General features: G+C 44.6%; 1 protein-coding gene across 4 annotated transcripts in view; it reads left to right on the plus strand.

Moving 5' to 3' along the window:
• The window catches only part of lpp (LIM domain containing preferred translocation partner in lipoma), a 519,001-nt gene extending 508,182 nt beyond the window's left edge, over positions 1–10,819 (plus strand). For all 4 annotated transcript variants that reach the window (XM_045697474.1, XM_045697472.1, XM_045697476.1 and 1 more), the window contains 3 exons: positions 2,149–2,327; positions 3,907–4,027; positions 9,434–10,819. In XM_045697474.1, the coding sequence (XP_045553430.1) occupies positions 2,149–2,327; positions 3,907–4,027; positions 9,434–9,562 (429 nt within the window). In that variant the 3' untranslated portion in view covers positions 9,563–10,819. The remainder of the gene's footprint in view (positions 1–2,148; positions 2,328–3,906; positions 4,028–9,433) is intronic.
• Positions 10,820–13,748: the final 2,929 nt, after the last annotated feature.

Raw genomic sequence — 13,748 nt, forward strand, 5'->3', positions numbered from 1 at the left:
CAGGGTGATGTGCCCAGTGTAATTACAGACATGCAGGGTGATGTGCCCAGTGTAATTACAGAAATGCAGGGTGATGAGCCCAGTGTAATTACAGACACGCTCCTTTTGATGGGGTAGAAGGACCTTCACAGTTTTTAGGAAGTTACCTGTGGTGCTGATGTTTAGGCCGAGGTACATATCGTTTTTTTGTGTGTTCTAGGGCAACGCTGTCTAGATATTTTGGTCTTACTGAGATTTACTGTCAGGGCCCAGGTCTGTCAGGGCCCAGGTCTGTCAGGGCCCAGGTCTGTCAGGGCCCAGGTCTGTCAGGTCAGGGCCCAGGTCTGTCAGGGCCCAGGTCTGTCAGGGCCCAGGTCTGTCAGGTCAGGGCCCAGGTCTGTCAGGGCCCAGGTCTGTCAGGGCCCAGGTCTGTCAGGGCCCAGGTCTGTCAGGTCAGGGCCCAGGTCTGTCAGGTCAGGGCCCAGGTCTGTCAGGGCCCAGGTCTGGCAGAATCTGTGCAGAAGATCTAGATGCTGCTGTAGGCCCTCCTTGGTTGGGGACAGAAGCACCAGATCATCAGAAAACAGTAGATATTTGACTAGTGGGGTGAGGCCAGGTGCTGCAGATTGTTCTAGTGCCCTCGCCAATTCGTTGATATATATGTTGAAGAGAGTGGGGCTCAAGCTGCATCCCTGTCTCACCCCACGGCCCTGTGGAAAGAAATGTGTGTGTTTTTGCCAACTTTAACCGCACACTTGTTGTTTGTGTACATGGATTTTATAATGTAGTATGTTTTACCCCCCAACACCCCTTTCCATCAGTTTGTATAGCAGACCCTCAAGCAAAATTGAGTCCGAAACGTTTTGGGAATCAACAAAGCATGAAGAAGACTTTGCCTTGTTTTGGTTTGTTTGTTTGTCAGTTAATACGTGAATACGTGGTCTGTTTTACGGTAATTTGGTAAAAATACAATTTGACATTTGCTCAGTACTGTCACGTTGGTATGAAGGGATCGGGAGACAGGCGCAGAAATGCGTAATATATTTTTTTATTATGCCCCAAATTACGGCGTACCGTGTAAAGGCAACGGGGACGAAGACCAAACAAACACGTAACAAAAACACATCGGTGAGGAAATGTACTAGTCTAGTCTGCTGTTAATGATCATGCAGAGGATTTTCTCAAGGTTGCTGTTGATGCATATCCCACGGTAGTTATTGAGGTCAAATTTGTCTCCACTCTTGTGGATTGGGATGATCAGTCCTTGGTTCCAACATAGTGGGGAAGATGCCAGAGCTGAGGATGATGTTAAAGAGTTTTAGTTTAGCCAAATGGAATTTGTGGTCTGTATATTTTATCATTTCATTGAGGATACCATCAACACCACAGGCCTTTTTGGTGTTGGAGGGTTTGTATTTTGTCCTGTAGTTCATTTCAATGTAATTGGAGAATCCAGTGGGTTCTGGTAGTCTTTAATAGTTGATTCTAAGATTTGTATTTGATCCCAGAAGTGGTTAGAGTCTATGGATTCTTCAATTACATTGAGCTGATTTCTGACGTGCTGTTCCTTCATTTCCCGTAGTGTATTTCTGTATTGTTTTAGTGATTCACCATAGTGAAGGACTAGACTCAGGTTTTCTGGGTCTCTATGTTATTGGTTTCTACATTTCTTTCTTAGGTTTTTTTTGTTGCATTCTTCATCAAAGCATTTGTCATTGTTGTTCATTTTCTTAGATTGTCTGCTTGAATTGTTTTAATTTTATAAAGAAGCTGAAATAGATCAAATATACTGTTTAAGTTTTCTACTGCCAAGTTTACACCTTCACTATTACAGTGAACCGTTTTGTCCAAGAAGTTGTCTAGAAGGGATTGAATTTGTTGTTGCCTAATAGTTTTTTTTGGTAGATTTCTACACTACTTTCTTCCCATCTATATATATATCTTAATATAATTCCGTTCCTTTGGCTTTGATCTCTCTCTCTCCCTCCTACATGGCTGCGGAGGCCAGACCTCAGACTCAACAGCAGAATGACATGTTCCTAAGGGTCAATTAAAAAAGACTTGATTGATTTATTCCTCTCTCTCTCTCTCTCTCTCTCCCTCTCTCCCTCCCTCTCTGTCTCTCTCTCTCTCTCTCTCTCTCTCTCTCTCTCTCTGTGTGTGTTTCAGAACACCCTGGAGTCCTGTAACATCTGCAGTAAGCCCATCATGGAGCGAATCCTGCGGGCTACAGGGAAGGCTTACCACCCACACTGCTTCACCTGTGTGGTGTGCCACCGCAGCCTGGACGGTATACCCTTCACTGTGGACGCTGCCAATCACATCCACTGCATCGACGACTTCCACAAGTAAGGGGGGGCTGCCCCCAACTCACACGGACGGACAAACACTCACCCGCACATTGCCATCAACACACACACACACACACACACACACACACACACACACACACACACACACACACACACACACACACGTATGTAATACATAACCTATACATTAATGCCTAGTTTATGAGAAGAGAAACAGAAGTACAAATGTCACTCTCACTACCTCACATTCAGTAAGTGAAGGAGAGTCGTGTAGAGTTACTTCCTCATCACAAGCCTGACCTCAATAAAGCTTTTCTTTGTGTTGAAGAACAGATTAGGCTTTTTTCTTTCACTGCTAGAGCTGTAATCTCACGAGGCTACCACCCACCTCACTTCCTGCTTCTGAGCCAATCACAAAGCCACCACCTACCTCACTTCCTGGTTCACTTCCTGGTTCTGAGCCGTTCGCTGAGCCTCGTGTCCAATCACCTGATAGGAGCAGAAACCTCAGAGCTGTCTTCACTTCCTCATGGGTATTCTTGTTAGAGAGGCCTGTTTCTCCAGTAGCATTTTCCTATATGACTTTAGTTCAATGACCTAAAGGCAGTAGTATTTGTATTAAAATCTGCTCTCTATCTTCTCTCTTGCTCTCTCTCACTCTCTCAATTCAATTCAATTCAGAGAGCTTTATTGGCATGGGAGACATCTGTTTAAATTGCCAAAGCAAGTGAAATAGACAGGAAGTAAACAAGTGGAATAGACAGGAAGTAAACAAGGGAAATAAACACATAAATGTAAAAGAATAGAGACATTTCAAATGTCATATTGTGTCTATATACGGTGTTGTAACGATGTAAAAATAGTTAAAGTACAAAAGGGAAAATAAATAAACATAAATATGGGTTGTATTTACAGTGGTGTTTGTTCTTCACTGGTTGACCTTTTCTTGTGGCAACAGGTCACAAATCTTGCTGCTGTGATGTCACACTGTGGTATTTCACCCAGTAGATATGGGAGTTTATCAAAATTGGGTTTGTTTTCGAACTCTTTGTGTATCTGTGTAATCTGAGGGAAATATGTGTCTCTAATATGGTCATACATTTGGCAGGAGGTTAGGAAGTGCACCTCAAGTTTCCACCTCATGTTGTGGGCCTTCGGTGACCTTTCTCAATAGCAAGGCTATGCTCACTGAGTCTGTACATAGTCAAGGATTTTCTTCATTTTGGGTCAGTCACAGTGGTCAGGTATTCTGCTATTGTGTACTCTCTGTTTAGGGCCAAATAACATTCCAGTTTGCTTAGGTCTAATTGTGTTGCTGTCCTGGGGCTCTCTGGGCCTCTCTGTCTCTCTCCTGTCCCTCTCTCTCTCTCTCCTGTCCCTCTCTCTCTCTCTCTTTCTCCTCTGTCTCACTCTCTTTCTCTGTCTCTCGGTCTCTGTCTCTCTCTCTGTCTCCTCTGTCTCTCTTTCTCTGTCTCTGTCTCTTTTTCTCGTCTTTGTCTCTCTCTCTCCTCTGTCTCTCTTTCTCTGTCTCTCTTTCTCTGTCTCTCTTCTCTGTCTCTCTGTCTCCTCTGTCTCTCTGTCTCTCTTCTGTCTCTCTCTCTGTCTCCCCCATTAGGAAGTTTGCCCCTCGTTGCTGTGTGTGTTCTGAGCCCATCATGCCAGCTCCAGGCCAGGAAGAGACTGTTCGTATCGTCGCCTTGGATCGGGACTTCCACGTGCAGTGTTACCGCTGTGAGGTGTGTATCTATAGTGTTACCGCTGTGAGGTGTGTATCTACTATACAGTGTTACCACTGTGAGGTGTGTATCTACAGTGTTACCTCTGTGAGGTGTGTATCTACTATACAGTGTTACCGCTGTGAGGTGTGTATCTACAGTGTTACCTCTGTGAGGTGTGTATCTACTATACAGTGTTACCGCTGTGAGCTGTGTATCTACAGTGTTACCACTGTGAGGTGTGTATCTACTATACAGTGTTACCGCTGTGAGGTGTGTATCTACAGTGTTACCTCTGTGAGGTGTGTATCTACAGTGTTTCCGCTGTGAGGTGTGTATCTACAGTGTTACCTCTGTGAGGTGTGTATCTACTATACAGTGTTACCACTGTGAGGTGTGTATCTACAGTGTTACCACTGTGAGGTGTGTATCTACAGTGTTGCCTCTGTGAGGTGTGTATCTACAGTGTTTCCTCTGTGAGGTGTGTATCTACAGTGTTACCACTGTGAGGTGTGTATCTACTATACAGTGTTACCACTGTGAGGTGTGTATCTACAGTGTTACCACTGTGAGGTGTGTATCTACAGTGTTACCACTGTGAGGTGTGTATCTACAGTGTTTCCTCTGTGAGGTGTGTATCTACAGTGTTACCACTGTGAGGTGTGTATCTACTATACAGTGTTACCTCTGTGAGGTGTGTATCTACAGTGTTACCACTGTGAGGTGTGTATCTACAGTGTTACCACTGTGAGGTGTGTATCTACAGTGTTACCACTGTGAGGTGTGTATCTACAGTGTTACCACTGTGAGGTGTGTATCTACAGTGTTACCACTGTGAGGTGTGTATCTACAGTGTTACCACTGTGAGGTGTGTATCTACAGTGTTTCCTCTGTGAGGTGTGTATCTACAGTGTTACCACTGTGAGGTGTGTATCTACTATACAGTGTTACCTCTGTGAGGTGTGTATCTACAGTGTTACCTCTGTAAAGTGTGTATCTACTATACAGTGTTACCGCTGTGAGGTGTGTATCTACAATGTTACCTCTGTGAGGTGTGTATCTACTATACAGTGTTACCTCTGTGAGGTGTGTATCTACAGTGTTACCACTGTGAGGTGTGTATCTACTATACAGTGTTATCGCTGTGAGGTGTGTATCTACAGTGTTACCGCTGTGAGGTGTGTATCTACTATACAGTGTTACCGCTGTGAGGTGTGTATCTACAGTGTTACCACTGTGAGGTGTGTATCTATAGTGTTACCACTGTGAGGTGTGTATCTACAGTGTTACCACTGTGAGGTGTGTATCTACTATACAGTGTTACCTCTGTGAGGTGTGTATCTACAGTGTTACCACTGTGAGGTGTGTATCTACTATACAGTGTTACCACTGTGAGGTGTGTATCTACAGTGTTACCACTGTGAGGTGTGTATCTACTATACAGTGTTACCGCTGTGAGGTGTGTATCTACAGTGTTACCACTGTGAGGTGTGTATCTACTATACAGTGTTACCTCTGTGAGGTGTGTATCTACTATACAGTGTTACCACTGTGAGGTGTGTATCTACAGTGTTACCGCTGTGAGGTGTGTATCTACAGTGTTACCTCTGTGAGGTGTGTATCTGCTATACAGTGTTACCACTGTGAGGTGTGTATCTACAGTGTTACCGCTGTGAGGTGTGTATCTACTATACAGTGTTACCACTGTGAGGTGTGTATCTATAGTGTTACCACTGTGAGGTGTGTATCTACAGTGTTACCACTGTGAGGTGTGTATCTACAGTGTTACCACTGTGAGGTGTGTATCTACTATACAGTGTTACCACTGTGAGGTGTGTATCTACTATACAGTGTTACCACTGTGAGGTGTGTATCTACTATACAGTGTTACCACTGTGAGGTGTGTATCTACTATACAGTGTTACCACTGTGAGGTGTGCATCTACAGTGTTACCTCTGTGAGGTGTGTATCTACAGTGTTACCACTGTGAGGTGTGTATCTACTATACAGTGTTACCACTGTGAGGTGTGTATCTACTATACAGTGTTACCACTGTGAGGTGTGTATATATAGTGTTACCACTGTGAGGTGTGTATCTACTATACAGTGTTACCTCTGTGAGGTGTGTATCTACAGTGTTACCACTGTGAGGTGTGTATCTACTATACAGTGTTACCGCTGTGAGGTGTGTATCTACAGTGTTACCACTGTGAGGTGTGTATCTACAGTGTTACCACTGTGAGGTGTGTATCTACAGTGTTACCACTGTGAGGTGTGTATCTACAGTGTTACCTCTGTGAGGTGTGTATCTACAGTGTTACCACTGTGAGGTGTGTATCTACTATACAGTGTTACCACTGTGAGGTGTGTATCTACAGTGTTACCACTGTGAGGTGTGTATCTACAGTGTTACCTCTGTGAGGTGTGTATCTACAGTGTTACCGCTGTGAGGTGTGTATCTACAGTGTTATCGCTGTGAGGTGTGTATCTACTATACAGTGTTATCGCTGTGAGGTGTGTATCTACTATACAGTGTTACCTCTGTGAGGTGTGTATCTACTATACAGTGTTACCACTGTGAGGTGTGTATCTACTATACAGTGTTACCGCTGTGAGGTGTGTATCTACTATACAGTGTTACCACTGTGAGGTGTGTATCTACAGTGTTACCTCTGTGAGGTGTGTATCTACTATACAGTGTTACCGCTGTGAGGTGTGTATCTACAGTGTTACCACTGTGAGGTGTGTATCTACAGTGTTACCGCTGTGAGGTGTGTATCTACAGTGTTACCACTGTGAGGTGTGTATCTACAGTGTTACCACTGTGAGGTGTGTATCTACAGTGTTACCACTGTGAGGTGTGTATCTATAGTGTTACCACTGTGAGGTGTGTATCTACTATACAGTGTTACCACTGTGAGGTGTGTATCTACTATACAGTGTTACCACTGTGAGGTGTGTATCTACAGTGTTGCCACTGTGAGGTGTGTATCTACAGTGTTACCACTGTGAGGTGTGTATCTACAGTGTTACCACTGTGAGGTGTGTATCTACAATGTTACCACTGTACACTGTGTACAAAACATTAAGAACACCTTCCTAATATTGAGTCAGAACAGCCTCAATTCGTCAGGGTCATGGACTCTACAAGGTGTCGACAGCGTTCCACAGGGATGCTGGTCCATGTTGACTCCAATGCTTCCCCACAGTTGTGTCAAGTTGGCTGGATGTCCTTTGGGTGGTGGACCATTCTTGATACACACGGGAAAATGTTGAGCGTGAAAAACCCAGCAGCGTTGCAGTTCTTAACACAAACCGTTGCGCCTGGCACCTACTACCATACCCCGTTCAAAGGCACTTAAATACACTGCTCAAAAAAATAAAGGGAACACTTAAACAACACAATGTAACTCCAAGTCAATCACACTTCTGTGAAATCAAACTGTCCACTTAGGAAGCAACACTGATTGACAATACATTTCACATGCTGTTGTGCAAATGGAATAGACAACAGGTGGAAATTAGAGGCAATTAGCAAGACACCCCCCAATAAAGGAGTGGTTCTGCAGGTGGTGACCACAGACCACTTCTCAGTTCCTATGCTTCCTGGCTGATGTTTTGGTCACTTTTGAATGCTGGCGGTGCTTTCACTCTAGTGGTAGCATGAGACGGAGTCTACAACCCACACAAATGGCTCAGGTAGTGCAGCTCATCCAGGATGGCACATCAATGCGAGCTGTGGCAAGAAGGTTTGCTGTGTCTGTCAGTGTAGTGTCCAGAGCATGGAGGCGCTACCAGGAGACAGGCCAGTACATCAGGAGACGTGGAGGAGGCCGTAGGAGGGCAACAACCCAGCAGAAGGACCGCTACCTCCGCCTTTGTGCAAGGAGGAGCAGGAGGAGCACTGCCAGAGCCCTGCAAAATGACCTCCAGCAGGCCACAAATGTGCATGTGTCTTCTCAAACGGTCAGAAACAGACTCCATGAGGGTGGTATGAGGGCCCGACGTACACAGGTGGGGGTTGTGCTTACAGTCCAACACCATGCACCACGCCTTCCCTGTAGCTCAGTTGGTAGAGCATGGTGTTTGCAACGCCAGGGTTGTGGGTTCGATTCCCACGGGGGGCCAGCACAGAAAAAAAAAATGTATGAAATGTATGCATTCACTACTGTAAGTCGCTCTGGATAAGAGCGTCTGCTAAATGACTAAAAATAAAAAATGTAAAATAAATGCAGGACGTTTGGCATTTGCCAGAGAACACCAAGATTGGCAAATTCGCCACTGGCGCCCTGTGCTCTTCACAGATGAAAGCAGGTTCACACTGAGCACGTGACAGACGTGACAGAGTCTGGAGACGCCGTGGAGAACGTTCTGCTGCCTGCAACATCCTCCAGCATGACCGGTTTGGCGGTGGGTCAGTCATGGTGTGGGGTGGCATTTCTTTGGGGGGCCGCACAGCCCTCCATGTGCTCGCCAGAGGTAGCCTGACTGCCATTAGGTACCGAGATGAGATCCTCAGACTCCTTGTGAGACCATATGCTGGTGCGGTTGGCCCTGGGTTCCTCCTAATGCAAGACAATGCTAGACCTCATGTGGCTGGAGTGTGTCAGCAGTTCCTGCAAGAGGAAGGCATTGATGCTATGGACTGGCCCGCCCATTCCCCAGACCTGAATCCAATTGAGCACATCTGGGACATCATGTCTCGCTCCATCCACCAACGCCACGTTGCACCACAGACTGTCCAGGAGTTGGCGGATGCTTTAGTCCAGGTCTGGGAGGAGATCCCTCAGGAGACCATCCGCCACCTCATCAGGAGCATGCCCAGGCGTTGTAGGGAGGTCATACAGGCACGTGGAGGCCACACACACTACTGAGCCTCATTTTGACTTGTTTTAAGGACATTACATCAAAGTTGGATCAACCTGTAGTGTGGTTTTCCACTTTAATTTTGAGTGTGACTCCAAAGCCAGACCTCCATGGGTTGATAAATTAGATTTCCATTGATTATTTTTGTGTGATTTTGTTGTCAGCACATTCAACTATGTAAAGAAAAAAGTATTTAATAAGATTATTTCTTTCATTCAGATCTAGGATGTGTTATTTTAGTGTTCCCTTCATTTTTTTGAGCAGTATATTTTGTCTTGCCCATTCACCCTCTGAATGGCACACAGACACAATCCATTTCTCAATTGTCTCAAGGCTTAAAAATCCTTCTTTAACAATGTCTCCTCCTCCTTCATCTACACTGATTGAAGTGGATTTAACAGGTGACATCAATAAGGGATCATAGCTTTCACCTGGATTCACCTGGTCATTATGTCATGGAAAGATCATAATGTTTGGTTAACTCTGTGTATATCAGCCATGTATAATGTTTGCTAGAGCATGGTGGCAGATGTGTGTGTGTGTTTGTCTCTCCCCTGCAGGACTGTGGTTCTCTGCTGTCTGAGGGGGACAACCAGGGCTGTTACCCTCTGGACGGCCATGTCCTCTGTAAGAGCTGTAACACCAGTCGTATCCAGGCCCTCACCGCCAAGGTTACCACTGACCTCTGAGCCCCCAGCCCTGCTACTCCGCTTCCCTCTAACTGCTTCCCCGGTCCACCTCTACTGCCTGGCTGGCTGGCTGCCCTTCAGCCCAACACACACACACACGCACACACACACACACACACACACACACACACACACACACACACACACACACACACACACACACACACACACACACACACACACACACACACACACACACACACACACACACACACACACACACACACTAAGCAAGCTTCTCTCCTGCACACACATCTATGAATATTATGACATTTCTAATGGGGAGAAACAAGGATGTAACGTCTCTGAAGTGTTGACAGTCTCGGTACGATCATCAGCCTGTTGATACCTTTATTACTGTCATTATTATTAATGCCTCTACTTGCATTTACTCTTCGACAATGTAGTCACTTAGCAAACATTCTCATTTTCAGAGAGATTCGCAGTACAGTACAGTATATATCTTTCATTTCTTTCTCATCTTTATGCAGTTGTTTCTCTTAGTTGAGTAGCAGTTTGTCTCCTGTCCTGTCATGTCATGGGTGCGGACCAATTGGTAGCCTATTCCCTATATATAGTCTAGCACTTTGATGCCATGGTCTACAATAGTGTACTGTATAGGGAATAGGTTGCCATTTGTGATGTCTCCACGGTCATTGATTCCAATATGCCAGAGCTGATCTGGTCTCTTTGATCTCTTGGTCTGTTTAACATCCTGATGGTACTTAATTAAGCAATAAGCCATGAGTGGGGTGTGGTATATTGGCCATATACCACAAACCCCCCGAGGTGCCTTATTGCTATTATAAACTGGTTACCAATGTAATTAGAGCAGTAAAAATAAATGTTTTGTCGTACATGTGGTATACGGTCTGATATACCATGGCTGTCAGCCAATCAGCATTCAGGGCTGGAAACACCCAGTTTATTTGATTATTATTTAAACCTTTATTTAACCAGGAAGGGCTCATTGAGATTTAAAATCTCTTTTTTTCAAGAGCGTCCTGGCCAAGATAGGCAGCGCCAAGTCATTACAAAAAATGACAGACAAACAACATGATAAACTACTAGTAATCTAGTTAAAACCAATAGAATTCACAAGAGTATAACATAATCAAAAACAGCTAATTAAAAACATTGACAGGTCAGGGAATCAGCCTCAAAATCCTCCATCAGTGATTTAAAAACACCAATTGGGACCAAGTTCTTCCAGTTTAAAGTATTTTGTAAGGCGTTTCCAGGCGATGGTGCAGAGTACATAAAAGCCCTTTTACCAAATTCAGTTCGGACATTTGGAACCGTCATCAGGATAAAGTCCTGAGAACGAAGAGAGTACACACCACATTTCTGAACAATAAAAATGCCCAAATAAAATGGTAGTAAACCCAAAATGGCTTTATAAATAAAAGTACACCAGTGACTGAGCCTACGAGTGACTAGAGAAGGCCAACCAACCCTAACAGGCCTTATTCCTGAAATAAAATCCCAACTTCAGCTTCAATTCTTTTGTAAGTTGTTGAAGTTGTTTATAATAGAAGATATCCAACACGTGGAGAAGAGACTGACTGACTGGCTGACTGGCTGGCTGGCTGGCTGGCTGACTGGCTGGCTGGCTGGCTGGCTGACTGGCTGGCTGACTGGCTGGCTGGCTGGCTGGCTGGCTGGCTGACTGGCTGGCTGGCTGACTGGCTGGCTGACTGGCTGGCTGGCTGGCTGGCTGACTGGCTGGCTGGCTGGCTGGCTGGCTGGCTGGCTGACTGACTGGCTGGCTGGCTGGCTGACTGGCTGGCTGGCTGACTGGCTGACTGATTGGCTGACTGACTGACTGGCTGACTGGCTGGCTGGCTGACTGGCTAACTGATTGGCTGACTGACTGTCTGCCTGACTGACTGACTGGCTGGCTGACTGGCTGGCTGGCTGACTGACCGACTGGCTGGCTGACTGGCTGGCTGACTGATTGGCTGACTGACTGACTGACTGACTGGCTGGCTGACTGGCTAACTGATTGGCTGACTGACTGTCTGCCTGACTGGCTGGCTGACTGACTGACTGTCTGCCTCAGTGTTGACAGACCTGTTCTCTTAACAGCTGGATCCTAAGCCGTGACCTCTCAACTCTTAACAGCTGGATCCTAAGCCGTGACCTCTCAACTCTTAACAGCTGGATCCTAAACCGTGACCTCTCAACTCTTAACCGTGACCTCTCAACTCTTAACAGCTGGTTCTTAAACCGTGACCTCTCAACTCTTAACAGCTGGTTCTTAAACCGTGACCTCTCAACTCTTAACAGCTGGATCCTAAGCCGTGACCTCTCAACTCTTAACAGCTGGATCCTAAGCCGTGACCTCTCAACTCTTAACAGCTGGATCCTAAACCGTGACCTCTCAACTCTTAACAGCTGGATCCTAAGCCGTGACCTCTCAACTCTTAACAGCTGGATCCTAAGCCATGACCTCTCAACTCTTAACAGCCGTTCATACTACAGCATATAGAGTAAGTGTCCATAATGAGTTAGCTGAATGCCCTGCCGGCCGTAGACAGGATACGAGAGGAATCCGTTTTCATCACATCTCTTCTCTATAAGGAGAGATAAACGGGTTGTCACTTTTTGTAAGAAACGTTGTTTTTTCTTCTTTTCTTTCTAATGCTGAGGATGCGTCATAAATAGCACCCTATTCTCTATATAGTGCACTACTTTTGGCCAGAGCACTATGGGCCCTTGTCAAATGTAGTGCACAATAAAGGGAATAGGGTGCCATTTGGGACGGAAACATAGATGAACAGCAACTCCCCAGATCCCACAGCAAACGTACAGCCTGCTCTGTGTACAAACAACACCGTGAGGATCCTCCAAAACATACAGCCTGCTCTGTGTACAAACAACACCGTTAGTGATAAACACACATCATGAGGATCCTCCAAACATCGAATTATGTGTGTTGTTGAAACAGGATGTACTTACTGTACGTACAGTTGAAGTCAGAAGTTTACATACACCTCAGCCGAATACATTTCAACTCAGTTTTTCACAATTCCTGACATTTAATCCTAGTAAAAAAATCCCTGTCTTGGGTCAGTTAGGATCACCACTTTATTTTAAGAATGTGAAATGTCAGAATAATTAGTAGAGAGAATTATTTATTTCAGCTTTTCTTTCTTTCATCACATTCCCAGTGGGTCAGAAGTTTACATACACTCAATTAGTATTTGGTAGCATTGCCTTTAAATTGTTTAATTTGGGTCAAACGTTCGAAATGTCTAAAGCCATGACATCATTTTCTGGAATTTTCCCAGCTGTTTAAAGGCACAGTCAACTTGTGTCATGCACAAAGTAGATGTCCTAACCGACTTGCCAAAACTGTAGTTTGTTAACAAGACATTTGTGGAGTGGTTGAAAAACGAGTTTTAATGACTCCAACCTAAGTGTTTGTAAACTTCCCACTTCAACTGTATGTAAATCCTTTTGAAGTTATAATATTGCATTAATTTGGACTGGCGATGAGTTGTCATGGTGATTCTGAGGCCTTAACTAAAGGAGAACGAAGTCTGTTCTATAGACATCTGTTCGATACTTCACTCAGTCATAATACAATGATATACTTCTTCAAGCCAAGTAGACTAATACTTATCTCATTCATAATATAATGATATACTTCTTCAAGTAGAGTAATACTTCTCTCATTCATTTTAAAATAATTTACTTCTTCAAGCCAAGTACGATGCTTTTCTGACTTGACGCACATCCCAGTGAGAGGACAAGTAATTCACATCCCAGTTCACTGTATTCATTTAGAGAGGATACAGTAATTCACATCCCAGTTCACTGTATTCATTTAGAGAGTATACAAGTAATTCAGTTCCATACACAAGGTTAACAGATACTCGTACAGATACTCGTACAGTGTAATCATATAGAAATGATGATAAGAATCTCTGAATCATTCTTTATGGAAAATAAAGAAGCAGAAAGAGAGGTTACGCAAGTTGCAAACCTCTTTCCGTGATCGGTATAAACATCTCTGTCATTTTCCCCTAAAATAAACTGGTTCAGCATTCTTTGGGTGAAGGCCACGGTGAAAAAATCAAATCAAATCAACAGGTACAAACCTGTAGAGGACTGTTACATTTATTATCCCTTGGTGTGTTTTTGACTTCTGTGCGTTGGAGTGTGCCCCTGGCTATCCGTA

Source organism: Salmo salar, chromosome ssa16 (assembly GCF_905237065.1).
Source record: "Salmo salar chromosome ssa16, Ssal_v3.1, whole genome shotgun sequence".
Taxonomy (NCBI): domain Eukaryota; kingdom Metazoa; phylum Chordata; class Actinopteri; order Salmoniformes; family Salmonidae; genus Salmo; species Salmo salar.